This window comes from Rhinolophus hipposideros (assembly GCF_964194185.1).
Source record: "Rhinolophus hipposideros genome assembly, chromosome: X".
NCBI classification, from domain to species: Eukaryota; Metazoa; Chordata; class Mammalia; order Chiroptera; family Rhinolophidae; genus Rhinolophus; species Rhinolophus hipposideros.
Window position 1 is genome coordinate 114,411,208 of NC_138046.1, and position 24,869 is coordinate 114,436,076.

The 24,869-nt window shown below is 43.2% G+C and overlaps 1 protein-coding gene across 14 annotated transcripts in view; it reads left to right on the forward strand.

Moving 5' to 3' along the window:
* Nucleotides 1-24,869, forward strand: part of SH3KBP1 (SH3 domain containing kinase binding protein 1) — a 324,637-nt gene that overhangs the window by 245,333 nt on the left and 54,435 nt on the right. For all 14 annotated transcript variants that reach the window (XM_081043256.1, XM_081043260.1, XM_081043247.1 and 11 more), the window contains 3 exons: nt 9,501-9,608; nt 20,523-20,574; nt 23,450-23,530. In XM_081043256.1, coding sequence (XP_080899382.1) covers nt 9,501-9,608; nt 20,523-20,574; nt 23,450-23,530 — 241 coding nt within the window. The remainder of the gene's footprint in view (nt 1-9,500; nt 9,609-20,522; nt 20,575-23,449; nt 23,531-24,869) is intronic.

A 24,869-nucleotide genomic window follows, 5' to 3' on the forward strand; every position in this document is an offset into this window, starting at 1 on the left:
TATGCTATTGGCCATGTGCTCTGGATGAGCCGAAGGTACCATTAGAAACAGCTTTAAAAATGTAAGTGGTCGTCTGAATGTAAATGACCTAACAAGTAGAAAATGAGACATTTCTATGAAAACATATCATTACATAGCTTCGTATACTTGATTATTTTCAAATGGACAAAACATGTAAAAACGCTACCTTAATGATTTGCATTTTGTGTGTGATTTGTTCACATGCCCTCAAGTGTTATTGTCTGTCATCATGCTTAAGCCAGATTACAAATATACAGGAAAGGCCCTCTCTCTGCAAACAGCTTTTCTCATGCTCACTGAGTTTTGAAGTGGATTTATGGGGGTAGAAAGTCCTTCATTCTGCTATTAGAAAAAAGGCTAAAAGTATAAACATTTCCTGAGATTTAAGATTATTTAAGCTGCAAATGAGAATTAATGAGTAAACAATTTTTGTATACCAAGCGTGCCAAAAAAATGTATACACATGACTTTTAGTCATTTTTGTTATCAGTATATATTGAGTATTACAATATTAGTACAGTTTGTTCCTTTCTTAAAATGTGTATACATTTTTGAGGGGCGCCCTCTGTATTTTTTATGTACAAACTATATGGCCGTGTCCCCCAACTCCAAGAGATGCCCAATATGAATGGTGACCTTGGGCCAGTATGGCAGTACCTGTTGGGTGCTATTCTCTGAAGAGGCTCCAGGTAGAAGCATCTTTTTCCTAAGAGGGAAACAGGCTGTGAACACTGCGGCCTTCGGGGCTTCTGCTCTGGATTGTCCTCTGTGAAAATCCCCTGGGGCCTTCCTCATTCCCACTTCTCATACCACCTGTGGAAGCTCTGTTCCCTCTCTGGGGCCTGAGATTTGGTTTCAGCTTTTTTCTCATTTCTGAAGTTAGTGACATTTGGACTCAAAGGTTACTTCTGTAGCATTTCCTAAGTTGTACGCTATGAGTGGATTACAGGAGAGTAGGGTAATTATCCCCTCAGCTCTCCAGTGTGGATGGGAAGGGCCTTAGGTGGTTGGAACCCCCTTCTGGGCCGATAGCCTCCAACAATGTTTGGTCTCCAGCAGTATGTCATCAAAATATTATTTTATACGTGAGCCATTATCTAAAAAAGTTGGGTGGTACTAACTTACTGTATATATTTAACTTGTTCATATAAAGATGTTTAACAATGACTCTGCTTTTCCTTAGGGAATAGTTTGCCTTCCTTGTTAGAAAACGGTATATGACTAGCAAAGGAAACTCCAGGATAATTAGAAACCCTTGTATGTATCTTCATTTCAGAAATTCTTTCTCTAGGATTTTTTGGGGGAATTAGACCTTGAAATAGCTCAGACTTTTAAAGATAGAGCTTCAAGTTCTATTATGCCTAGAATAAAATAAATTCATTCTAATTAAAGGAACAATCTTTTTAAGTGAGAATATAACTTGTGGTTGCATCCATGATGGAATAAAGGTTGTTAGACTGACCTTCCTGCCATGGACAACTTTAAAATTGGACAAAATACATGAAGCAGTTGTTTTTAGGCATAGCGCAGGGATGTGGTCCTTGAGAGAAGAGAAGCATAGAGTGAGGCCCACATCAGCCGGGCTTTTTGCCTGGGGGCACTGTTTAATTTGCAGCACAGGGCAGGAGAGCCTAAACAGAGATAGAAAACCCATTGGATAGAAGAAACAGAAATTGTAATTCAGGGCTGCCAAGGTGGCTGAAACTTTCAGGACAGGGAACTGCAGAGGAGCAAGCTGTACAAAGAAAGAGCTCCAGAAGTCTGTTTATAGCACTGCTTTGAGTGTTTGGCCAAATGCTAAGCTGTACATCAATAGGGTAAGACTCCACCATGCCTGGCAGAAAGTAAGTGTGGGCGTGGGCCGTTTGCTGAGCGGATATCCCAGAGGTCAGCAGTGATGGGAGATGTTGGGAGTTCTGGCCAAGCAGAATAGAAAAACCTTGCTGAACACACCTGGCATCCAATTGAGAACCCAAAAAGGGCAACCATAGGAGGAGTACAACCTTAGACCTACCCTAATAAAGCCTAAAACCAAGATTTGACCGGTCAAGCTGATCTGCAAGTAACTTGCTTACCATAACAAAACTCAATACTCTTGCAAGGAAGACAACGAAAGCAGGTCTCTCAACAATATAGCATGCACAGTTGTTGAGAACATGCAGTCACAAATTACTAGATGTGTAAAGAAGCAGGAAAATTCGAGATACAGTATGGATAGCTTATAAAAGTCATGAAGGCCTTTCTGAGTACAGATGTTCCTTGACTTAGGACGAGGTTGCACCTTGGCAAACCCATTGTAAGTTGAAAATATCAGAAGTTGAAAATGCATTTAACACACCTAACATACGGAACATCACAGCTTAGCCCAGCCTACCTTAAACATGCTCAGAACACTTACATTAGCTCACATTGCACAAAGTCATCTAACACAATGAATCCACTGTAGACTATCCGTTGTGTACCCTGGTGATCGTGTGACTGACTGGGAGCTCCAGCTCACTGCCGCTGCCGCTGCCCAGAATCACAAGAAGAGTATCATACTGCATATCGCTAGCCCGGGAAAAGGTCAAAATTCAAAATTTGAAGTACAGTTTCTACTGAATGCCTATTATTTTTGCACCATTGTAAAGGAGAAAAATCATTAAGTTGAATCATTGTTGAGTTAGGGACTGTCTATAATTTTCGAGCATCAACACCTGTTTCAATTAATATGGGCATGATCAAAAGAAACCTTGATTACTTCTTTTTGTTTGTTACTTACCCAGTATTTTGTTACCAGTTATACAATATGTAAAATGAAAAAATCAGAAGCTAGTATAGCAAAGCTGGTCCATTATTTCCCAGTAAAAAGTCAGGATTTTTTATAAGTAGATGAACTCCTTGAGGTCATAACTTCCCAGTATCACAAAACAATGAATGATTACCTAAGCCTCCATGATCCCAGGATGTTGACATTTGGATTGTGACATTTTTTTGAGTGGGCGGGTCCATGGGACTGTCTCCTTGGGTTCCACATGAACTGTGGTCTGCCAGGCATTTCTTCTGACACTGAAACAGACCATAGTTTTCTTTTCTTTCCGTTACCTCATAAACTGTGTGTTGATGAGCCTGCTTTAGTAACTGACTTATGGAGAGGTTGGAAATTCTGAACAGAAATCCCAGCCATGCAGAATAATTGCATCTCTTGGGGAGGTGTTAACAAGCAGAGGCAGAGCTGAGTGCTCCTGGGCTCCAGCTTCCATGGAGCTTTCTCTCAACGGTCCCCCTGAAGCTCTGTGCAGAAGGCATTCATTAGTAAATCTTAAACAGTTCTTTCTGTACTGCTGGTGGGATGCTGAGGGTGTCAGACCCCCCAGGGCGCACTGAGGCTCACTTAACAGCCACACCGAAATTATACACCACTCATTCTCTCCTCGAATGATGTCTCAGTCATCAGAGAAGTTCGTGAAAAACAGCCACTCTGAATGACTTCTGGGAAATTGGTACTAGGAAGTGTAGGAACAGCTGACCACCAGGAGAAGTGACCAGGTAGAGTGCTTTTCTTTTTCATTTGGACCAGCTAGTGAACCTGTTTTCATCTTTTCAGTTTTTCGTTCCATATATCCATTTCTAAGCTACATGTTCCTGTCTGAATTCAAGTGGGGCACCTATAATGTCTGAGAAAACGTGGCCTACCTCTTGGAGGTATTTTTAAGTTGTTACCACAATTATGAACAAATAATAAATTCAGTGCAGACCAACAGGTAAGCCTCGTCATATAGATGAAGCTTTTTCGTGTAGCTGATCTATGCCTGCCTCTTCCTTGTTCAATTTGACCTCACTCCTAATGTTTGAAAATTGAAAGTAGTAGATTAATAGTCTGGGGGAAGACTGGGCCATTCATCAATTCATCCATTCAGCCAACATTTATTCAGAATCCATATTTGCCAGGCACTGTGATAGGCATTTGGTGGATACAAAGATATAAGGATAAGATCCTTGTCTTCAAGTAGCTTCCCATTTTCAAGAACCATGCTACTCCACGTGTGGTCTATGGACCAGCAGCATTAACTTCACTTAGGAACCTGTTAGAAGTGCTGAATCTCCAGACCTGTTGAATTTGAATTGGCATTTTCACAAGATCCCCAAGTGGATAGCGTTCACGTTAAAGTCTGAGAAGCGCTGGTCTAAATCATTGATTTTCAACCAGCACATTGGAAGGATTTAGGGGCCTTTAAAAAGCACTGACTTCCTGGTCTCCCCCCACCCCATAAATTGATTTGGTTGGTATGGGGTATATATCCCAGGCATTGGGATATTTAAAAATTCCACAGCGATCCTAAACGTGCAGCCAGGTTTAAGAAACTGCTCTAATACGTTATTTTGCACTCTTGACAAAATGGAGCCCAAGATGAAGTTATGACTCATTCTTTTAACCAATTTGTAAGCCGGGTGGCAAGTTTGTCTTTTTTAAAGATTTGAAGTGCATAGACTAGAGGCAGACACACTAGGACTCCCTGGTGACTTCCTGCTGACGGATTATATGTCAGGAAGTAGCTCTTAGCTGGTCCCTGATAAGATAGCTGTGTGGAGTGGCACTTCAGCCATGTTCCCCAGAGCCCTTCAGGTAAATCGAGCAGACCAACGCATGGCATTGAGGTCTGGGTGAGGGCTTCCTTTTCAGATACACCTGGGGGCCTTGGCATCCCTCCCCTCAGCCCTCCTCCAACTGTGTGAACTGTCGCCAGAGGGTCTAACCCGAGGATGGCGCTGACTTACATGACAAATGCATGTGAGCTTAATTAAGAAGATTTTCCAGTCACATTGTCCCTCCAGGTCTCTGGGACTTCTCCATAGAATCACAATAATGACAGTAACAATACCAATGTCACTCTTTATATCTTGCAAAGATTTTCATGTGTATTTAGAAACTGAGACCCAGAGTTTTTATCACTAGTGAACCACGGAAGTATCAGATGGCCCAGGTTTGCTCTCTTCCCACTCTCTGAGACATCTTGGATAATGCAAGCTAGTGCAGAGCTAGAAGTTGGAGTACAGCACGTCTAGGGCTCTGCTTACTCATTTGTTCGAAGGAAAAACATTTGTATCTTTTTTAAAAATTTATTGGGGTGACAATTGTTAATGAAATTACCTAGATTTCAGATGTACCATTCTATATTACATCATCTATAAATTCCATTGTGTGTTCACCACCCAGAGTCAGTTCTCCTTCCATCACCGTACATTTGATCCCCCTTACCCTCATCTCCCGCCCCCACCCCCCATCATTTGTATCTTAGGAGGAAAACCATCATATTTTACTCTAATATCAGCCTGGTGATGAGGCATAGAGAAACCTTTTGGTCATTTTGAGGACTTGATCGTAGAGAGTGAACATTCTTTGTCAGAAATATAATTCTTCCATATTCTTGACTCGTGATAAGGGTCCACGTCTATTTTTCTCTGCTTTTGTCCCTAGAGCTTCTGTCTAATGGTTTTGGAAGCTTTCACGCTGATCTTGTACTGTTTTCCACTGCAAACTCCGACCTCATTCAGAGACCATTCCTTCACCTGCCTCCAGTGCCCTTTCCTCATCCTTATTGGAATCTCAAAATCACTCAGGTAACCATTGTCTTAGGTTATGCCTGTGACTCTGCTATAATTAACAGTGTCCCAGGTTTGGAAATAAATTATATGGTCACCCTAAAATCTACCAGTATTTTAGCCACACTGCCCCTCTCCTCAGTGGTCAGCTATTGCCTCATTGTCCTGCCTTCATCCAGCTCCTGCCAGCCCTCTTGTGGACATCCACTTCCACTGTGATAACATTCTGGTCTCACAGGTCATTGACCATCTGCCCCTTCATTTTGCCCCTGTCACTCATGGGTGCCATTTTGCCTCATCTCACTGTTCAGTAAATGTTGCTGGGGACCTCCTGGGAGCAAGCATTGCCTTCACTCTAAGCACCAATTCTGAATACTCTTTTCTGTGACCCCAGCTTCCCACTCTCTATCTTCCTGCTGGGTGATCTTGCCCTTGCCCTTTCTCATTGCCTTGCTTCTTGCCCTCATTCTCTCCTTCCAGGATGCCTGGCTTCTCTCAGTCTCACTTATTTTTAAATCTGGCCCAGCACTCTTGCCAGTGTTTCTGCGCCATATCGATTCACTGCGTCTACCTCTCCCACTAGGCTCTGAGCTTGGGAGCCCCATGAGGACACAATGATTTTCTTTTTACCCCTGAATCCCTTTCCTATCCTGTGTGTTTTAGGTCCCTAGTAAATAAATTGAATTTGTTGCTCTTTTACACTTCTGGAAGCACAGCCCTCATGCAAACAATTCTCTTCATCTGCCATCAAAAAGCTAGGTCTTTTGTCTGGTTTCTTGAAGAGGACTTATTTTCACTTCTCATTTTGCTGTCAAAATTGTTCCTGTTTTTCTTAAATTAGCTTCTATTGATAGGAAAAAAAATGCCTCAGTTCTGTGTAAATCTCCATCCAACTCCAGACATCTTGACCCTGCAGCTATTTTCTGTCCTGCAGCAGGCTCCTTTTTTCACTTCTCTTAGTATTCTAAGTCACACTGGCAATTTTCTTTTCTGAATGTGCTTATCTCATTCATGAGCCTTGTGTTTGTTCTAATACGAATCAGAACAATTAAAGTGTGTTCTACCTTCGTGCTTACCCTCTCTTACCTTGAATTATGCAATAATTAGCAACTGTGAGTGTTTTCCTTAAGAAGCAAAGTATAGATGAGCCGTTCAAGCCATTCGCCATCGATGGGAGATATAATAAATATAATGTCATATGCATTGTTTTCCCTTGGAGACGTGCATTTGTTCTAAAATTATTCTGGATATGCTTTTGCTTATTAAATTTTTCATTATTGTTTTCTCACATATGAAGCAAAAGGCTTCATTATTGTGGTTCTTGGGTTAGTTACTGTTTGCGTAAGGCTAAGGCAAAACATGAATTTGCACCATTTAGAAAGTTTGAAAGAAAGCCTTTTAAAAGAAGCTTAGCACTAAACAATATTTGAGTCCCTTTTATAGACATAATTCTGTATCAGGTGATCTAAATTGAATGTGGAGGGAAGTCCAGTCCTCACATAAGCAAACGCTTCACACATGAAAAGATTGTTTGAAAAGCTATTAATGATTCTCTCCTCTTTGGTACCAGAGCTCTTGGTTGGTACCTGTTACTAAGAAGGACCTTGTATGATATTGTGTGTCTGTGTTTCATATAAGTCTCTAAATCCCCCGGGATTATGGGTCATGTTCTCTGCCTGTTTAATGTTCAGTGCCTACAGAAGGAACTTAAATATATTTTGCATTCAGTAGGTGTTGGTTGAATTCAATATTGTGAAGTGCAAATTAACACAGTTGTGAGTGTTAGAGAAAAGATAAAGCATTTGTCATTGTCACCTTCCTAAAGGTGAGTATCAAGTTGGGCTTTGAAAATGAGAAAGACTTGTCCAGAAAAAGAGGAGGAAGAAAGTGGCATTCTAAGGCATTTCCGCAGAAACATAGCCTTCTAGATGGAAAAGACTTAATTTCTAAGGATTAGGAGTAAAGAAATTCCACCCCCTACGTGCTTCATAAGTTTTTCTGGTATCACTGATGACATAACATGTCAGGATTGGAAGGACCTCAGAAGCCCACCACCACCACCACCACCCCTGTCAGTGAATCCCATCTTTGGGGGACTGCGGGTAGATTGTTTAGGGGCTATGACAGGATCAGGACCAGAACACTTACCTAGACTTCTCATTGTCATTTTCCAATAAAGATAAGCATTTTCTCATGTTGGAAGTCTTTTGAACCTTGAGTGATTCTGGGTAAATTTGAAGTTGATCGCTTCAGATGTCTTTGTTTTGTGGTATTGGTTGAGGCTAGAATTTACAGTCTGTGATTAAGGACCCATTTCTAAAACCCACAATTTCTTCTTGAAGGATCAGTGTATCCTGTAACACACCACTAGGGCGGGGGATGTGGTGAGAACTTCTCACTTGAAGTGGGCCTTATGTTTACGTAGAATCATCACGAGTTAAGGTAGGTAGGGGCAATCTAGTCCTGTAGCAGTCCAAGTATTATACTGCAGGAGATCACAGAACTCAGGGTTAGAAAGAATCTTCATTGAGCCCACAACTATTTATTTGGCATTGTGCAATGGGCTGGGGGTATAATGTTGAAAAGTCAGATGTGTTCCTCACATGGCTGGGATGTATGATCTCACAAGGCACAGTGAGTTATATAAGCCATGGTCCTCCGGGGCCTACAGCCAGGCCCTGGGCCAGCTGCACAGCTGCTGCTTGAGCTTTCTGGGCCCCTTCCCTAACCCATGCTTCTGTGCGGGACCCTGAGTAGGTCTTTCCATGGGCCCTGAACATGATCTCCTCACTTTCTTGAGCGTTTCCTGATTCAGATGTAACTAAAAGTCCTCTGTGTTTGTGGCATTTTTTTTTTAAACCTTTGCTCATCTGGGGCTTTAGCTGGAAGTTGTTGATAACAGTCTGAGGATCAGATTTTTACTCAAGGACATACACTTAACAGTGATGTGTATATTGTACATATACTGGGCAGGAAGAAACGCCCAAGGGAGGAGGTTTACAGCAGGCCCCCTGAGCCTTGGATTGGGGTGGTTGAAGTGGAATCGGACCCAGAGGACACATGCGATAGGTTATAAAACTAGAACAAATCAGACTTTCAACCAATTGGCTATGGGGAAAAGTAGAAGTGGTTTTGTGGCATAAAGAGAACCATGAAGCCATGAAGTTCAGGATGGAAGTTTGGCAAAGGCCATCTCTAGCTCTCTCCCTAGCGCCTGGCACAGAGTAGGCGCTCAGGAAATGTTTGAGGAGCGAATGAACAAAATAGGGACTATTCAAAGGGAAGCAGGTTTGATCTGGAAGAATAGATTCATTCATTCATTTAGGAAGCAAACATTGAGTTCTGCAAGGTGGGGGAGGGGCTTTTCATGATGACAACTGTGTCCCATCCACATCGAAAGGAGAAGGTGAAGGAGAGCTGTATATTAATGAGCCTACAGAAAGTGTGATTTTCCTTATGCTTGGCTGACTGTCGGAAAGCCCTTTTTAATTTCCTCAAGCTTTTCGACAGCCATTTTTGACAGAGAATCAAAGAGGACATTTGTGCACGTGATATTTTCTAAACCACATTTGCAGTTAATGAAATGATTTTATTTCAATAAAATTAAAATGAAGAACATACAAATCTTCCCATCTTTAAAGAAAAAGAAAGATCTTTTTGATTCAGACAGGGCATCTAACAGCGGCACTGGGTTTTGAGTCCCAGCCAGCAGTCTAGCACACTTAAGCTTTTGTTCTCCCAGCTGACTTTGGGGTTTGTGCAGACTTCGTCTTAGTAACCATTGTCACATTGATAACAGCCTCAAGGAAAGGGCCTCCGTCCTCGCTCAAAGGGATGCCAGACCTCTCTGGACGGTGCTGGCCCCATTTCTCACTGTCTGCTCTCCTGTTTCCTAGGACTGCATCGATGTAGGCTGGTGGGAAGGAGAGCTCAACGGCAGACGAGGAGTGTTCCCTGATAACTTCGTGAAGTTACTTCCACCGGACTTTGAAAAGGAGGGAAATGTAAGTCTTCATGGCTTTCATCTCAGTGCTGCACATGCTGTCAGGACTGTGGCTTCCCTCATGGGGCTTGGGATGTGAGGTGGGGGGAATTTAGTGTCACGTGGAAGAGCGCTAGCATTTTAGTTTGATGGACCCAGGTTCCGAGCCCTCACCTGCCTTACACCTCAGTGTGTGACTATGAATAAGTCTGTTAACTTCCACAAGCCTCAGTTTCCTTGTCTGTCAGCTGGCAACAGTGATCCTTCTTGTAGGGTTGTTGCATGAATAAACAAGATAATGTGTGTGAAACACTTGGTGCAGTACCTGCCCGTTTAAGTGCCCAAATAAATGGCAACAACCCTTGGGTGCTCCATTTGCTAAGCAGACTGCCTTCATTCTGTGTAGCAGCACGTCCTTGGGGGTGGTGAAGTGGCCAATATTGTGGACGTGGCTGAAAAGCACATTGTGAAGCTGAGGACACAGAGGGAGGCCTGCTAATCTCCTTACACTGTGTGTATGTGTGTGTGTACATACATATATGGGTATATACGTACACACTTCCACATATGTACAGATACACACCTCTGATCTGGGCTTTCTCTTTCTTTGTGGAAACCCATTTTAAGATGCCCTTGTTCAAATGAGCAAATCCATCTCTGTTTCCCTCACTCCACGTGTATTGTTTTTCTGCCAGGGATGTAACAAGAAATGTTGAAAAGTTAGAAGCACTTTACATTATAAAGAGGCAGCGATTGGTCTTATCCATCCTGTTCTGCACCTAAGGTCTCTTTGCTCAGACTTTCACATGACTTCTGCCTACCTTTCCCAGCTTGGGCTCTCTTCATGCCCACATGGGCTCTGTTACTGGACCATGAACCTGGCCTTCACTGTGACATCACCATTCTCATGGAGCTGAGATTCGGGAAGCATAGCTACAATACTGGAACATTGGTTGCCAAGGATACTAAACAACTTGGTGGTGTATGTGTTGCTTGGATGAATGCATGTAATTGTTTAAGAAGCTAGATGGTGTCAGTGCCCACCGAGATTATGCCCTGTAGATGGTTCGATTGGTTTGAAGCCTAGAACCACACCTTGCAGGCTTTTTGATAACTTACTTTCTTTAGCGGAAGGATGTTCTGTTCCACACCAGTTTATTCTTAGAATCGAGTTTGGGGTCGAGAATCTGGATTCTGCTTCTTAGTGTTTTCTAGACCCTTGATACTTGTTTTCGGTCCATGGACTACACTTTATCAGCACCACCTGGAGCTTGTTAGAAATGCTCTGGCCTCACCCTAGACCTGGTACATCAGAACCTGCATTTTCACAAGATCCTCAGGTGATCGGTTTGCATATTACACTGTTGGAAGTGCTGGTATAGAAGCAGGTATCTGTCTAAGTGATGAAAACCCCACTTTCCAGTTCCCAACCATATTTTAGGAGGGGAATAAATTCACAGTACAGAGAAGAGCTCACCATGTGATACATACGTTTTCCACCAAGCAAAATCATTTGAGCCATCTTCACTAATGATGATCGATCGCCGTGGCGGGTTATCAGTTGACAGAATCCATCCCTGACAAAAACAGATGCTAACACTTAGTAACAACTTGATAGTAAATGTTTTGAAACAATATGACACAGGAATGGAGTTTTGCAAACATTTAGAAAGTGTAGTGGTTGAGACCCTGGGCTGTGGCATCTGATAGACCTGGGCTTAAAGCCTGGCCCTGTCACTTACTTGTTCAGTTCAAGAACAACTCACTGAATGTCTCTAAGCCTTGTATTCTCAACTGTAAAACTGTGAGAATAATCGTACCTACCTTAATGGAGGTGTTGCATATGAATTCCTTAGCATAGCACCTGGTTCTTGGTAAGCGTCCCATACATATTAACTATCCCAGTCTTTGTAATTACTATTACTACAAGTGTGGGAAGGCTCCAGCTAAAACTGTGCAGTAATGATAGAAATCTGACTCTGGTTCGTTTTGCTTCAGCTGGTCAAGTCAACACAGAGTTACCTTGGTGTCTTGGTAAGCTCCCAAGGGAATCCAAATGAATCTAAGAACTTTGATGGATAGCCTTTAAAAAGAAATCTAGCACTTTATAAAATATATTTGTACAGATAAATGAACACAGAATGGCATAATCTTCATGTTATTTCTCATATTTTTTTCAGGATCTTCTGTCTGACAATTATGTTCTATGTTCATTCATTCACTCTGTATTTACTAGGTCCCTTCTCTGGGCTAGCCATCGTGCTGGTTGATGCGAAGTGAAGAGTATGCCTGGTTGCTGCCTTTGTGCACTTAGAGTTGGGCAGCAGGTCTGCTGTTCAGGGCTGCAGAGACCTGCCAGACCTTACCAAAAGGACAATGAGAGCAGGCCTCTCCCAGAGTGGAGGTGAGGGGGCCAACCAGACTGCTTGTTTCACTCTTCTCACCAATCTTTGCGAGTCTGGTAAAAGGCTGTCTCGTCCTAAAGCATTTGGATGCCAAGACCATGGTGACTCTTCTCCCTTTGGCCAAGGAATCAACAAGCATGTGTCCTACTAGACATTTGCCACCTTCTTGATTCTGACTGAGGTAGTATAATATGATTTTGGAGGCTAACGTAAAGTCTGCATTGTTCTTTTTACAAAAGGGCAAAGCCTGCAGTTGTCTACACGGTGGCACCTTGCCTTCCAGTCCCCAGTCACATTTTAGCGGGGCAATAAATTCACTGGGTGAGAGAGGCTCTGTGGCATACTTTTGTAGAAGCTCTGCTTTGTTACATAAGATATTAAGGGAAGATTTCCACTGAAAGAGTGAAGTTGTCAGTGATGAGTGGACTCATCTTGGCTTGCTCATTGAGGCATGCACGCTTTTTGGGGCCCCATGGGCATCTCTCCAACCTGAGACAAGCAGCCAACATCTCTTTGATAGGTCTTTTAACCTTGTCCTTAAGAAGCAGAAAACTCAATTTTAGAGGAACAATAGCCATATCTGTCAGACAAAGTAATACCTACAGCTGAGAAGTGGTTGTATAATGTGACATTTAGCTTTTAAAAATTCAAAATGTTACATCCTTTTTCATCCTTTCTGGCCTATAAAACCAGCCAACCAGCTTTGCATTTGTTGTTCTACCAGCCTTTATTGCTGCACCCAGAGTATTGGTGAGTTGGTGGCACTGTGATTGGAGATGGGGCTGTCGTTTGCTGGGTTGACTGTGTAAAGATGATTCGAATCATTAACACAAAGACACCATGTGAATGACAGAGTCTGAAACATGATTCTGCCACTGGTTTCAGCAGATGTCATCCCGTCTTGACAGTGGCTGGGGTTGTAGTCATTCACCCAGAAAAGAAGACGATTTGTGATGATTAGGGGAGCCAGCAGCAAACAGCATTTATTCAACAGCAGACCTCTTGAATCAGTAGACATCACTGAAGCATTCCCCCGAGGCTGGCGTATTTTCTTCCAGGCCGTGGATTCAGGCAGTTACCACAGGGCCTTTTGGAATTCCTGGCCGTCTTCCTTTCAGAGAGTGCTCAGTGGATTCTCTCTCACCAGGGTGAAAAATGCTTTGGGGCTTTTCCTCAATATATTTCCAGAGAGCACCCAGTTGATCTCTTGCTGCATATTTTAGAGTGATTATGTAAGCTATTTACCAGAGAACCTAAATTCAATGGCTATCTGTTTATTTTGAGCCTGGATGGTAAAATTGAGTATCAGACTGGAAAGATTAAAGATTCTGAGAGCTCTAATGAAGCAGTGAACGTGCTCTGCCGTTATTACTGAAGGAAAATGGAAATGTGGACTCTCAAGAACAGCAGAAACGGCTTTTCACTGTCATTAAAAAAATTAGAATAGGTTTTCAGAAAGATAATGCTTCTGAAAAATAGTGTTTTAAGAAAGTCTCAGGCTCCAGTCCTTTTAAGAGAAACTGTTCAAATCACCAGAGATGTTACAGTTCTAACATGAATTGATTTGCAGGGCTCTTCTGAGGTTGGGCCTTCTCACTAACTTTGGTGTTGCTAAAGTTTCCATGGGTGTTTCCTTAGTGAACACTCCACAGTAGAGGGTCTGCCTCTTAGCTCCAGGGACGCAAAAAACCACCTTCAAAGATTTTTAAAGATGCCCGTGGCTGTGATGCAGGCTCACCTTTGCCAACTCACAGACACTTTACTGGGAGCAGGTTGCCAGCTTACAAATTGCAACAAGAAATGAAATGTCAGCCTGTCTGGAACGCATGGGTCGGCCTGCCCTGGGCATTTGTTCCCTGTGGGCCTGATTCCTTAGAAGCCAGATTCTTTAAGAACCCACATTTATTTGGTACTTTCTGGGAGAGTAAGGAATGGAAACAAGGGGAACTAGTTGTCGTCATGAAAGGCCTCGCAGGTATAGCTTGAGGCCCCGTCAAGCACCAGAGGGAAAGGTTTGCCAAGGAAACTATATGTTGAATTCAGCTAAGCCTAGATGAGGCTTGCAAGAGCACTACACCATTGGCTGCAGCAGCTCTCCATTTTTCTGTTTTCATGGCTGACCAGACCCTTCCTGTTCAGTATCAGTCTCCAGACACATTGTGATACAGTCAAGTAGTGTCCCATGTTCTAAATTATAAGTGAGTACCAATCTTAAGATCATTCTACTTAACTTCATTTTCACATTATTCTAGATCATTCAGCGGAAGTTTTGCAGGTTCCAATTTTTACAGGAAAGGAAGTCTCTTCCTTGATTCCCACAATGGCTAATCCTCCGTAGGTGAATTTTTCTGGTTTAACTGTGACTACACTCTCTTTTCAAAGTTGTTAGGAAGCCTCTTGCCTTAGCCCCCACTATCTGACAACACAATTTATGAAACTGTTCTCAGTTAAAGTTTTTTGTTCCTAGTCATGTCCTTCAGCCTTTTGAGAACCACTGTTCTTCCTAATTTCTAAAGATGCCCAATAAATTATTCCCATTTTCGGTTTTCCCCCAAATAAACCAAATATGTGCTTCTAGTAAGCAGCATTGTGAAAAATAATTCCTATGATATGATTTGTCTGTACATTTAGTTTTCTCAGTAGTTTCATGTGCAGAGGTGGGGATTGTCAAAGCATTAAATGTTTCCCAAGTGTACGGCCTAATGACGGAGCCCTAACTGAGCTTCACTGAATGGCCTCGATGGAGCTCCTTCTCTCTCCACCGTTGGTACTTACAGCCTGTACTCTTCCAGTCGAGCAGGACCTCATTCACTATACTCTTGCCTGAAGTGATTCTGTCTCATCACTCCATCTGAAGTACAATCTTCTTAAAGGCAGAGCCTGTGCCCTGAGCTTCTCTTCATGGGGCCTAATAGCATGTGTCAGTCCATTCAGGCTGCTATAACAGAATACCATATACGGGGTGGCTTATAAAGAACAGAAATATACTTCTCACAGTCTGCAAGCTACGAAGTCCAAGATCAAGGTGCCAGCACATTTGGCATCTGGTGAGGGCCCACTTTCTGGTTCATAGACAGCCATCCTCTCACTGTGTTGGTACATGGTGGAAGAGTTGAGGAAGCTCTCTGGGGTCCTTTTATAAGAGCACCAATCCCATTTGTGAAGACTCCACCTGAATGACCTAATCACCCTCTGAAGGGCCCAACTCCAAACATATCACATTGAGGATTAGGTTTCAGCATATGAATTTTGGGCCCATTCAGCGGACTAGCATTCAGTATATAGCAGCATGCATGGTACACTGTTGGCACTTAGGAATCCTTTGTCTTTTGGTTATTTGGTGACAAGGTGTACCTTCCCTTCCCTCTGTCCCTCTCCTACTTTCTGCTCTCTCCTATACTAGTGTGAAAGAGAAGGAAGAGTAGAGGGAGGAGCAGGGAAAAGCCAGGTTCCTTGTCAGATTTCTCTTCCCAAAGTGGGGGCCCAGGTCTTTCCATCCAGACATGAGGTTGGGGTGCGGAGTTGAGGCCTCATTTTCAGGCTGGGGTAGATGGAACAAAAGGGTGATCCAAAGGTTGAACTGAGAAACCATCTGAGGGAGAAGCTGAATACCAGAGCCTGGGTGACTACCCCCTAGGCTGGCAGCCATGATGAGTCCAACCAAGAGGAAGACCGTGGATATAGGCCAGCAGGCCAGAGGCTAAGGAGAGGAGACTCGAGAGAGAACCTGCCAAGATCAGGTTCTTCGGTGACTCCTGGAATCTCCTGTGCTGGGGACATGGTAGGGTGCAGAGGAGCAGTTACAGACGCGTATGGCCCCAGCCGCACACCTCAAAGGTGTTGCCAATCCACCAGGGACAGTGGAGAAAAGGGCAGAGTGGAGGCCTCATGTGTTTCTAGAGGGATGAAGGGTTCCCTGGTCAGGAACTGTCCATTTTGGCCTCCCTCTCCAGCCTCACACACAGACACCTCCAGAGAACTTAGCCGAATGCCTAGAAGAGGGTTTCCCAAGGCCCAAAACAAAGGTAATATTGGCTTCTAGAACCTTTCCATATTCCTCTAATAAAGCCCCCCTAGAGGGTACTAAGCCATCAGGGGTCCACTCCTCTGGTTATTTGCACCAAACCACATGTCTCGGGCCAGAGCTTGAAGGCAGACTGGCTCAGGAGGCCAAGTGGTGAATCAAAATCCCTGCCAGGGAGGACATTTGAGCCAGACGATGTGCTCTCTCACTCAGGATTGGCCACACTTGCCAAACAAAGGGCAGAGTCAATTCCGGAAACCCTCACCAGGAAGCAAAACTTGCCTTGCTGCTGTCTTCACTCCACAACTTTCAGGTCTATTTCCTTCCTGGTAGTAATGGTAAGAAATCAAATCTAGTTATTGTATCTTTTGAAGGATGATGTTTGCTTCTCTGTCCAAGCCAACAACTCTAAACACAGGCAGATGTGCCTGCACACGCCCATAGGCCTATATGCCCTGCATATGTGAAGACTATGGAAGGCGTTCTGCTCTCCCAGCAATCAGAAAATGTTGGCTCATTGATTCCGTTATGAATATTTTCATGTTGGCTGCCTTTGTACTGAACTGCCACAGTCTGGACATTGAGAAAGTAACTTCTGGGCCCACTTTGGCTACCACCTAGCTGTTGACGCAGCCCCTGTAGGGGTCAGCATAGCTCTAAGGTCCTCTGTTTTCAGCATCTACCTGCCAGATGAGCAGGCTGAAGCCACCTGGGTTTGGAGCTGCAGTGTTTTACTTTCACCGAAGAGGGAGGGATAAAGAGAATAAATAGGACAAGTGCCTGTAAAAATTCATGACTTAAAATACTGGCCTGAGTTGAAAGGATGTTTCAGTCCGCTCACCTACAGGAACGAGTTAATGCTGGTAAACTCCACAGAGAAAATGTTGACTTAATGGCTTAACCTGGAGTTCCCCGCAGTCCCATTTCCTTTATCTAGTCACAACTGTAAATTTTGGGGAAAATCAACTAAGTAAGGTGCATACATCTTTTTCTTTGAGAGTTGTGAACTCCTGTAAAGAATTTTTGACTGTCACATTTTGCTACATACTTACCCAGTCTGCCTTTCACTGCCCTGTCTTTCCATTGCATTAAAAGAAAAAAAAATCATTGTAGGCTCATACACAATTCTTTATTAATCTTTTTTTTGGGTGGAGGGTGGGCTCTAGAGCTACACACCCCTGGCCTTGATTTTTGTGTAGAATTACCTTAAAAGACATCTTATTTGAAAATGTGGCATCATCTTTCATCTAAGGAGGCAGGAAGGCTAAGTTTGTCATAATCAGAGTGAAGTTAGTCAAGGAAAAAAACAGGGACCTGAACCTATGCTGCTAAGAAGCAAATCAGGCACCTGGCCAACGTTGATCAATGTGGCAGATGCGAGACAGCTCACAAACTGTTCCTTCCTTTCAAAACTGCCCCACCTGCCTCCTCAACTGCCAGGTTTCAAACAAAACCTCACACCTCTGCCTCCTTCCTCTGCCATACTCATGCACACACTTTACGTGACACATTGTTAGCCCAATGCTTCCTGTCATCTCTCTCTCGGTGTGCCTCTGCTTTGCCTTGTCATATTTCATGTGTGTGCTGTGAAATACTGTTTCATATGAAATACTACGTACCAAACCTGACATAACACTAAGGGTTTGGGAGTGTTTTTTGTTTTTTCACAGTAATCTTGGAAAATATGATGACTCGTAATGGTCTCTTACTATTTGGGGCCCTGTGGTTTCAGGCAAGGTTGTTGAGAGAACGGCCTTGGCAAGAGGAGACTCGTGAAATTGGGTATACAAATGTTCAAATCAGCAGAGAGTGAGGAAGACGTCTGCGGGGTAGGCATTGTTGGGGCTTGGCTGGGAAGAATTAGGCCACAGGGTGTTGGCAGTTTCCTGACTAAGAAATTACTCAGATCTTGAGGTAAAGGAAGGTTAATTGGCAGAGTTTCGCTGATAACTTCATTAGGTAAACACACATCTGTCCTCAGTCTAAAGACAGACAAGGGAGGAAGCAAAAGGAAGGAGTCCAGGATGTAGGTCTAGAAGGGGCTGGCAAAAGGGGAAAGAGTAGGGTGAGATCTGAGTTGGAAACAGAGCCATTGGGGTAGGGCCTGTGTGCAAGGAGAGGTGGCCCCTGAGCAGCTTTCAGTTTTTGTAATGAAGTTTGTACACATATAGACAAGGCAGAAAAATATTAACAAGGAAACACACACGTATGAACCCATCATCCTAGAGATCACCCCTATATATTTCTTGCTTTCCAGTCTTTTTCTGTACATATGTTAACATAGTTAAGCTTATACTTTAGCTGCAATTTGATACCTGTTGTTGTTGTTTTTTATTTCTTCAACTTTCACATACAAAGTTCCCTGTGCTTTTGTAAACTGTGTGGTTTATGGCCACATGATAGTTTGTTTTGTTGATGCCCTCTGGCAGGATGGAGCCTTGACGGTGATTAAGAGCACCCTGTGTGTCAGACAGCCGTAGGCTGGACTCCCAGCCCCCTGCTCCATTTGATAGCCTGCTTGGTGACTTGGGGAATGACTTCATCTCTCTAAGCTTCAATTATTTCACCTGCAAAATGGACATAATAATACCACTACTTACAGAGTTGTCACAAGGATTAAATAAGGCAATGCTTACCGACTCCCTCTGCTTATGAAACTGCTCTTCCTAAGAGGGAGCTAATATCGCCGTTTTACAGATAAGAAGTTTCAGCTAGGTGAGGTCACTTGTGCAGTGTCCCTACTAATAATAGAAAGAGCCAGGATTTGTAGTGACAGTGAGATTCTGAAGCCCCACCTCTTGCCCACCATGCTAACTACTTACTTGGGGGTATCTTGGCCAAATTACCCAGCTAGTAAAGAGCAGAGCTGAAGTGTCGTTCAATCCAGAGCCTGCGTGCTATGATGCCCCCTGAGAATGTTCCTTGTGGGTTTCATATTCTCTAGGTTTTCCTTAAACCCATTTCTCCCAGTGCCCTGTTATGGCATCAGGAACTGGTGGGTCTGATTGAGAATGGGCAGGTGCATTTGCAGAGCGCAGAAGAAAGTCTGTGAGCTTTTTGAAAATCACAAGTATATGATGCCCAGAGAGCGTCGGGAGAAGTGTCAGCAGCGACATAGATCCCATGCTCGAACGCTCCCCGTTTCCATCTTTATTTTTTTTTAAGAAGTCCACATTTCTTTCTTTTTTTCTTTTTTTAAAAAGATTTTATTGGGGAAGGGGAACAGGAAGGGGAACAGGACTTTATTGGGGAACAGTGTGCACTTCCAGGCCTTTTTTTCCCAAGTCAAGTTGTTGTCCTTTCAATCTTAGTTGTGGAGGGCGCAGCTCAGCTCCAGGTCCAGTTGCCGTTTTCTAGTTGCAGGGGGCGCAGCCCGCCATCCCTTGCGGGAGTCAAACCAACAACCTTGTGGTTGAGAGGACGCGCTCCAACCAACTGAGCCATCCGGGAGGCAGCTCAACTCAAGGTGGGAGGCAGCTCAGCTCAAGGTCCCGTGTTCAATCTTAGTTGCAGGGGGCGCAGCCCACCATCCCTTGTGGGACTCGAGGAATTGAACTGGCGACCTTGTGGTTGAGAGCCCACTGGCCCATGTGGGAATCGAACCGGCAGCCTTCGGAGTTAGGAGCATGGAGCTCTAACCGCCTGAGCCCTCCATCTTTCCTTAATGATTTTGACCCTGAGATGGTTCTTTTCCTGCCTTTGGCCCCCTTCTCTCCTGTCTAAGAATGGTGTCCAAGAATTGTGCCCTGGCTGGATTCTTGGCCCCTGAATCACTTGCCCAGTCCAGCCTGACCATCTGCCTCCTGCAGTCAATCTTGGTGAGCAAGGAGGTAACCTAGAACCGGTTCAGGGATGAATGCCATTGATTACATTCCTGCTTCGGTCACCTATAGAGTGATAGGATGTGAGAGTAAGACGTATAGCAGCTGATAGGCAAAGAAGCTCCATTCCAGTTTCCAGGGTACAGTGGTCTGGGAGGAGTGGGGTGGGAAGGCTCGCAAATGGCCTGCCAGCCTGGGGAGGGAAAGGATCAGAGGCTTAGAACCCTACCCAGTTGCAGCAGCCCCTGAGCCTGCATTTTGTTGAAGGTCCCACATCCAGAGCAGATCTGATTTAAAGCCACCCCAGTGACTCTTTCTGAATTGCTTGGTTATTCAGCAGATTAAATCTTAATTGCAAATGCGGTTTCAGTGTAGGAGTACCATTGTGCTTGCTGGTTTCAGGCCATTTTTGCTGAGCTGAGCTTTTCCAGAAGGCTGTTACAAATTTAGAAAGGGGGAAATGGTATTTCATTTGTCCATCAGTTTTGTTTTGCAGACTGAATTTATTTTAGTGTTTGTTCAAAGGTGCCAAAACCTGACATCCCTGGAGAGAGAATTGCTCAAATTTTTTGGAGAGCTTCTCTGGACTGTCCAAACTACATCTAGAAAACACTGTGTATGGTCCTTATGTGAGAGGCCAGGCTTGCCAACAGTCTCATGTGGTATCATTTTGATTAATTTTTCAGAGACCCAAGAAGCCACCTCCTCCGTCCGCTCCTGTCATCAAGCAAGGGGCAGGTAATGTACCTTTCAGTTCCATCAACACAATGTGCATCTTTCTCTGCATTTATTTATAGTGTGGAACTCCTTGGTAGAACTCAAGATTCTTAGATTCAATTGCCACAGATTGCCAAATTGAGAAGTAATGATTTGGTTTTAACAAGCAGGTTTTAAGTAACTGCTGTTTTTCTTTAAAAATCAGCATGTCATTAAAATGAATCCCTGATACACCAAAAAAAAAAAAAATCTAGCCTCCCCAAGAGAATGACCAGAAAGACTTGGCATTGGAATAACCCAATTTTACCTGCTTTGCTTTTATTTTTTTATATATATAAACTGCTTTTGAGGAGAGAAGAACCTAATTGTCCTCCGTTGCCTATGCCTGCCCAATCCAGGGTCAGTTTGGGGAGAATCACTTCCCACAGGTCATAGCGTCACCATTCATGTATGGTGGTGCTGAATGTTCAATGTCTGTCCTGTGTGGTTAACCAAAATTTGTACTTACTCCACTTACCCCCAACCAAAAAATGTTTTTCTAGCAATATGTACTTTTCCTCATGATTCTTTTTTAATCATAAAAAGAGTCTAATTCACTTTTTCTGTGTAGTTCAGACGTTAAGGTTGAATAATATAGGAAGACTTGGTGTTGGACGTTTGGTAACTCATTGCATACTGGAGTTTCATATGTAAAGATAACTCATTTTCCCAATAGAACTCCTCTATAATTGTTCAAAACTAATTATGGGGAGAAATCCCACTATGAATAACTAGTCACAGGGCATTAAAAAAATTAACAACTAAAACAGAAGACGAGTAGGGGTATTCTTAGTTGTACACGCTTATCATTATATTTCTGTAATATTTAAAGTATGAATGAATTTCCAGATTGGTTATTCACAGATTTATTGGGAATGATTTTTTTTAAAAGTTCTATTGGCCCACTAAATTGGAGGGAAAATCAGCTTGACCTCAAATTCCATTCCCATTCCCTTCAGCATAGTTGAGAATTACAGAGAGTAAGCCCTGAAATGGGATGTTAATTACACCTCTGCTCTGCCCCCATCCTCGTTTGCATCGAGCAGTTTAATTTTGCCACCTAGTGGTTCTGGTGGGATAAATATTTTATTGTGTCAGAATTAAAGCACGCTATTGATTTGCTTTTCTCTGAAGACCCTCTTCCCTACAGGCCTTGGTGACAGATGAGGGACCAAGTTGATGAGTGCAGTGGTCCAAGGCTCAGGTAGCCTAGAATGTAACTAGGATCTGATTCTTCATGGTAGTAGAATTGTTAATTCCTCCTAGGAATGATACTGGACTTCATTATTTTAAGGAGACTAGATTATAGCATGGTAGGCAAATTCCTATCCTTTCAAAAACAGTTTTCCCAAAGGTTATGCTGGATCTCTGTGGGGCAAAGCAAGATGGCATTTGAACTTCCTAGATTATTATTACTGCTTATTTATCGTGCTGAGTGATCTTGGGAACAGCTTTGTGACGGGGAAGCAGATATTCATATTTTCCCCATCATCAGTTTTCCTTGTGTTCGATTATTTGACCCCAAAAAATCAGATATGGAATTGATAGAAATCAGATATATTGTTTAATTTGTAGTGAGTCATTGAGGAGATTTAGGTAAAGTGTGTGTTCAGTGGATTTTTTAAAAAGTTCTTTTTGCTTCTGATACTATGTAACTGAGATTTTAGTACCAAACATTCATCCAAAGGGCTGGTGATGTAAGGAGCTTCTCAAGATCTCAACCAAGTCCATAAATCAGAGGAGTACTTGTGATTGGTTTCACACTTTAGCTATTTTCCAAGTATTCTTAGCGCCTGAAGTCAGACACCAATGAAGATCCCGGGGGAAGGAGCAGCTGCAGTCTTCACGGGTAAAGAGGAAATGCTGTTGGTACATTTGAGAAAGTGTGGTACTTGAGGGATTCAGATGCCCATTGAAAGGACTTAGGGAGAACCACCGTATCTTCTCTGAACATCCCTGCACTTAAGAAATATGGTCTAATTACTATTGCTGCATAATAAACCACCCCAAATTTGGTGGCATAAAACAATAATTTTATGCCTATGAATTCTGGGATCAGGAATTTGAGCAGGGCACGGCCAGAGTGTCTTGTCCCTCTGCTCCATGACGTGTGGGACCTCAGCTGGAAATGCTGGACCAGCTGAGGCTGGAGAATTTACTTCAAAGATGACTGCTTCCCGCTCCTATGTGGCTCCTCTTGACAGGGGCAGCGGGAAGGCTGGGCGCAGCTGGGGCTATAGGCCAGAGCGACCACACGTGGTGGCCTCAGGGTAATTCACGTCCTCCATGCATCCCTGGACTTTTAGGACATAACCTTGGAAATTATATGGCATGGCATCAGCCACTGGTTGAAACGTCACAAGCCCACCCATATTCCAGGCAGGGGACATAGACCTCACCCCTTAATGGGAGGGGTAGCAAACCATTTGAGGCCATATTTTAACACTGCTACAAAATGGAATCCAGGTGCCTGTGAAATTCCTTTTTACTTGCAGAGCACAATATCCAGGGATCCCTTATTTGCATATTTTGAAGATTGACTTGTTGATGTATTTATACACATGTCCCTCCCCCACCCCGTAATTTCCTGGGGCTAATTTGATGCCTCAGGACGTCAGATTTAAATATCAGAAAATATTCGTGGTTTTCTTATAAATTAAGGATGTATAGGCAGGCAAGCTTAATGACACAGGCCAGAAATGGCTTCTGCTCTGTTTCTAAGCAGCTTGACAAAGTACACCAGCACTCAGGGAAAAAAATCTATTGATTTTGCTGTACCTAATAAATATTTTAAATGCTGTATGAATAAACAAATAGAGAAAACATTTTCTTACCACTGTTATTCTTTCCCCTCTAGGTACCACTGAGAGAAAACATGAAATTAAAAAGATACCTCCTGAAAGACCAGAAACGCTTCCAAACAGAACAGAAGAAAAAGGTATGAGATCAAGTCTTCATTGGCACTTCTAGAACAGCAAGAGACGAAGCTATCTGTCACAGGGCTAGTCCGGATTACCTACACAATTTGCTTTTTCTTTGGAATATGGTGATTATGGTTTTGTTTTGATTGCTTTTAAATATCCCATTTTTAAGGAAATAGGAGAGAGGGTTATGTGACATTTCTTCAGGCCAGAATTTCTCATCAAATGAAAAACAACTAGCCCACTCACTTAACACATTGGGGCTCTTCCATCGCAATCTTCCTGCCATCACTGCCTTCCCCACACCAGCAGCATCCTGACCTCTGTCACTGCTGGGCCTTTGACGCCGGCTATAGACACATGTCCTTGGTGAAGAATTCTGGGATCAAATATAAGGTGATGGAAAGAGAAGTGACGCTGGCTTGTGAACACACAATGTGATATATAGATGAAGTATTACAGAATTGTACACCTGAAATCTGTGTAACTTTACTAACAATTGTCACCTCAATAAACTTTAATTAAAAAAAAATTCTGGGAGAGGAGAGGCAGCATAACACTGGAAGAAGCAGCGCAGTGTCTGAGTCCCCTGAAGGTGGTCATTTGCAGAGAAGTAGCTTAACCCGTGTCTCACACAGTGAGTTTTATGAATGTGTTTGACTTCTACTGTGCTGAGCGTCTCTCACAAAGAAATCTTCATGCTGTGGAAGGACTCATTTTATTAGGTGTCTAAGATTTGATTGATCACACGTTTTATGGGGAAAGCGCTATGTTATTATTACGAACAGGAAGCAGAGCACATTCCATTTTTAAAAAGCAGTTATTTGTAAGTCATAAGAGAAATGCTGAATTAATGAATGTAATTATTTGGAGGTTCTCCTGGGTGGCCTCATGAAATTTTATCGTGAAATCTAATATTTTATATTAGCCTGCCAAAAGTTTTACCAACATTGTGAGCTCTTAAGAAGTTATACCTCTTTGTTTCATAGTACACAGTTAAAACTTGAGTTGTGGCATCTCGTTGTGAAGGCCATGTCCGTGTCACACATCAAATAGTCATTGACTGTGTTACCATGTGAATAGCTCTCTGATAACAGTGTGTGTTGTGACATCACCAAACACCACCCCCTGTCCTCCTGGAAGACACATGGCTAGTTTCTGGTTCATAGCCAGGCGCCATGATGAGTTTACTTCCTGCTCTGTCCCATGCTAACATCTGGAGTCGGCTTGTGTGTGAACAACCACCCTAGTTGACTGGCCAAGTGGCCACACAATTGTGCTTCCTTCCCCTCCCATGATCCCTTGTTCTGTGCCACAGTGAGTCAGGAAGGCAGAAGCCCTTACTTAAAAGCAACA